This window comes from Artibeus jamaicensis, unplaced genomic scaffold, assembly GCF_021234435.1.
Source record: "Artibeus jamaicensis isolate MK-2021 breed Jamaican fruit bat unplaced genomic scaffold, CSHL_Jam_final scaffold_537, whole genome shotgun sequence".
In the NCBI taxonomy this organism is placed as follows: Eukaryota; Metazoa; Chordata; class Mammalia; order Chiroptera; family Phyllostomidae; genus Artibeus; species Artibeus jamaicensis.
In genome coordinates this window covers 24,059,054-24,063,595 of record NW_026522047.1, presented here as the reverse complement: position 1 = coordinate 24,063,595, position 4,542 = coordinate 24,059,054, and the positions used below count along the sequence as shown (strand labels likewise).

Here is a 4,542-nt window from a genome sequence, read left to right as displayed (position 1 = left end):
ATCCTGCAGTCTAGAAGCTTAAAGGAAAAACAAGTCAACTTTGATGTAGTGTGAGTTCAGTGCTGTCAAAAATAACTGGTTTAAGCCAAATAGTGCCAGATCCCTTTCTTAGGTTTTTCACAAGGTTCCAATGATTGAACTTGGGAATTTCATTCTTGTTTACTAAATTCTCTTGGAGATAAGAATGTTAAGTAACTTTCCAGTTACATCCAGGCGTTCCAGATGGTAGGTCACTGAGGACGGAGGCTGACCCAGGTGTAGATGATCTAGTCCCAAACCCTTCCATGTGCCACAGTCCCATGCAATGCCCCTGTAGATGAACTGCATTGAGCTGGATAGTGGTGGTAGAAAGACACGTCAGTGGTTGCCTCGACAGTGGCAGTAAGCAGGACTACAAGACAAACGGTAGCCTTTTTAACATGCAACAATATCTTCTCCTCCCCAGGAACAAATAGTTACTTTAGTGCCATGTCTGCTTTCTAACCAAAAAGAATTGCTGAGCTTGGATTCAACTACCCTGTGATCAGCTGGAGGTGGTGAACCGAGCTCCTCTGGACATCTGCGGCCGGTGGTCTCATAGGAAAGAACGACTCAGGACAGGAAGGACAGCGAGATCTGAGTGTGCGTCTGCCTCTCAGTGGAGAGATCTCACAGAGCCCAGCTTCCTGAAGAAAATCCCCCCTTGGCCCAGTCTATTCAGGGCTCCATGGCGCTTGAAGCAGCTCTGGCAGAACTCCAGGCAGAAGTCAACTGTCCCATCTGTCTGGATAACCTGAGAGACCCTGTTACCATCGAATGTGGGCACAACTTCTGTCGTGTCTGCATCCAGCAGTTCTGGGCTGATCTGTGGTACAACCTCCCTTGCCCTGTGTGCTATCACCTGTGCCAGGGGAGGCACTTGAGGAGCAACACCCAGCTGGGAAGGATGATTGACATCACCAGGCTCCTCCAGATCACCAAGAGCAAGACGCAGCAGCAGGAAGAGAGGCGCTTGTGCGAGAAGCACAGCCAGGTTTTGACCCTCTTCTGTGAGGAGGACCTGGAGGTGTTATGTCCCCTGTGCACTCAGCCCCCGGACCACCAGGGCCACCAGGTGAGGCCCCTGGAGGAGGCTGCTGCCCATCACAGGCAAAGGCTCAGCAGTTACATTGAGCCCCTCAAGAAGCAGGTGGCAGATGCTCAGAAACTAATAACCACCCAAGACAGGAAACTGTTGGAACTGAGAGAAGAAGTGCAAAACCGGAGAAGGAAGCTAGCCACTGAATTTGAGCACCTCACACAATCTGTAGAACATGAGCAAGAAGCCGTTCTTTCAAGGTTAGCTGAAGAAGAGAAGGATGTTCAACAGAAACTCAGTGCAAACACAACTGCATTTGCAGACCACATTTCCAACCTGAACAGTCTACTAAAGGTGGTGGCAGAAAAGAGTGTGATGTCAGATGTGAAACTGCTGACTGACATCAAGTGTGTCCTCCACAGTTGTGAAAGCCTGAAACCCCCAGATGTGTATTGGGTCCAGTTACGGGGAGAAGGGTGCAGTCTTCCCCCTCAGTATTCAGCCCTGCAGCAAATTATAGAGAAATTTAGAGAAGAAGTTACTCTGGATCCTGAGACAGCGCATCCTAATCTGCTTGTGTCTGAGGATAAAAAGTTGGTGAAATTTGTGAGGAAAAAGCAAAGAGTTTCTCGGAATCCAGAGAGATTTATGACTTACCCAGTTGTGCTGGGTTCTCAAGAGTTTGATTGTGGCCGACATTACTGGGAGGTCCAGGTGGATGACAAGCCTGAGTGGGCTGTGGGCGTTTGCAAAGGCTCCCTCACCAGGGAGAGCAAGCAGTCCCCACCAGGACAGAACAGATGTTGGACAATTCAGCTGCAGAGTGGTGACTATGTGGCACGAGGGCCCATTCCCGTCATCCTTATGCTGAAGGAGAATCCCAGAGGGATTGGCATCTATCTGGACTATGAGCTGGGGCAGGTTTCATTTTACAGTTTGAATGACAGGTCTCACATCCATTCTTTCATGGATAAATTTTCTGAAGTGCTAAAGCCTTACTTCTGTATTGGATGTGACCCTAAACCTCTTAGAGTCTGTTCTGTAAGAGATTATGAAGATGACCTGTGACTTTGCCTCATTTTCCTATGACTTATGGACAGTAGTTAGAATTTTGTGCAGCTATCAGTGACTCTAGCACCAATACAAAAGGTTTTTTAATGCTTATTTGACTTAACAAACATGAATAAAGTTTTCTTTTTTTTTTTAAATTTTGTTTCAATAGCAATAGAGATGTGGGAACTAACAAATAAAGTGTTACCAAAATTCTGATAATAACGTGTATAAGTTGTACTTTCATGGCTGCAATCAATTTGTGAAAATTTACCTATTTCCTATACCTATGCATTTATGTGCTTCATAATTACCTTTCACATTCCCAGTGGGAGAAAAACAGTTGTGGGGAGGTAGTTTTCAGTGGGTCTCAAGTTTCTGCTGTTTTGGGAGAAAGGAACTGAGTGCTCCAGACAATATTTTCAAGGAACAGTATTGCATGAAAACAGCCTTGGAAGATAGAGATAGTGTCTCCCTACAAAGCAAAGGGCAGGTTGTTTACTTCCGGTATAATGAAGCACTGTCTCTCCCAGGGCAAAGGTCAGGCAGAATTGCTGCCCTTTATAAAGAATGGGGTTTTCCTTATTACTCCAGGGGTATCCCAAATTAAACTCTGGCCTGAAAAATAGAGGTTAATGTCTATCATGCCTACTAGTTATGAAAATCAAGTGAGATGATTTAACATACACTTTGACACAACTGACAGGGAAAGGTCAGTCTTTATTATATCTGTCATAAATAACAGATTGCCATGGTTGCTTAATTTGGGGGCCTAATAGCTTTTATAGTTTTGACTTGGAACAGTCAGTAAGACATTCCCATTTCCTTCCCAGGGCTGGGAGATTTGTCTCTACGTCTTTCCTAGGTTAAACTGCCTGCCACTTTTCTGTCCCTGGTTCGAACATTTAAACCCATTTCTATTCTATTTCTGATTGACATCGTTTTTGATGGTGGTGCAGATATTACTTTCGTTATGAAAAGAAGATGTACATATCAAATGAATTAAAACAAGAACTAAAATAAAGCAAAAAAAGACAAAAATGGATTAAAACACATTGGTAGAATTTAAAGAATAATAAAACTGTGTAAGAATTTATTTAACTTATTTTATGTTGGGCTTTGCCTTTTATTTACTGGCAGACACTTAAGAGTATTGGTATTTGCCCTGACTAGTGTGGCTCAGTGGGTTGGGCCTGGTCCAGAAAACCAAAATGTCGCTGGTTCATTTTTTGGTCAGGGCACAGGCTTGGGTTGCAGGTCAGGTGCCCAGTTGGGGGCGTCTGAGAGTCAGGCAATTGATGTTTCTCTTCTTCTCTTTCTCCCTCCCTTACCCTCTCTCTAGAAATAAAGTCTTTAAAAAAAAAGCGTATTGGTATTCGCTTTTACATTAGCATGTGAATGGTATTCCTACTTTATTTTTCAGTAATTTTTTTTCTGCCTGCAACCTACCAGCATTTACCAATAGTAACATATTTCACTCTAGTCATTTATCTTATATCAGGATAGTTGAAGAATACAACATATCTTACAGTATTATTTCCTACACGATTCCACCAGGATATTACACTGGATTCACAGAACACAAAAATATTTTCAGCTACAAAACCTTTTCTCTCCCAAGTTAAACCTTTTTAATCTTGTTATGCAAATGTAAAAGTTTATGCAAAGTAGAGATAATAGGATAATGAAGATGGGAGTCATTATCAGTAGAACAACTTAATTTCATTAAATTCTGCTCTATATGCATCATATAAAAGGAACATAGTTTAGATCTCAAGAATTTCCTTATAAATACAGTTGGCGTCTATGAACCACTGCTTGCTTCGAATGGGTTTCCTCAGTGTTAACTTTCTGTCAAGAAACTCAGCTGTAACCAGGCTGGCAGGTCTGGGTTGAAATCTCTTTTTGTCTTCCTCGACCTTCTCTTTCCTTGGTTTGCTCATTTAAAAACACGTAAATAACAACGGAAACGGTCCTGCACGGTTATGACAGAGGAGACTCCAGAGTTCTTAGATCAGGACCAAGGACACAGAAGTGCTTACTGTAATGACAGGAAAAGCCCACCTCCTTCCCCTCCATCTCCCTCCCTGCTTCTGCTCCTCCCATTTCCAGGAAGAACTGGTCTTTGCTGGGCGGAGTCCTCATGGCCACACCCCCCACCTATGCTCAAATTTGGTTCTGTGTGCGGCTTCCCACTCCGATTGAGGATTTGTGGCGGAGTGGTCCTGTCCCGGAGCTGCCCGGCTCCAGGTAAGCCAGGAGATGGGCGGTGCGGGACGCTGGAGTGTGGTAAGAGGCCTGGCCTCCTGAAGGGGTTGTTGGTGCCCCAGAGAGATCATGCCCTGCCAGGGAATCCAGACTCAGGTTTAGCTTATTTCAGAACACATCCTGTATATTACATTTCCTGGTCTCAAAAAGCCTCATCTACAACTGCC

At 44.1% G+C, this 4,542-nt stretch overlaps 1 protein-coding gene across 1 annotated transcript; it reads left to right on the top strand.

Annotated features, from left to right (window-relative positions):
• The first annotated feature begins 700 nt into the window (after positions 1-700).
• LOC119045722 (tripartite motif-containing protein 75-like) lies at positions 701-2,125 on the top strand. Its single transcript, XM_037140516.2, has one exon. It carries the CDS (start codon positions 707-709, stop codon positions 2,123-2,125), a length of 1,419 nt encoding a protein of 472 aa, XP_036996411.2. The 5' UTR covers positions 701-706.
• Positions 2,126-4,542: the final 2,417 nt, after the last annotated feature.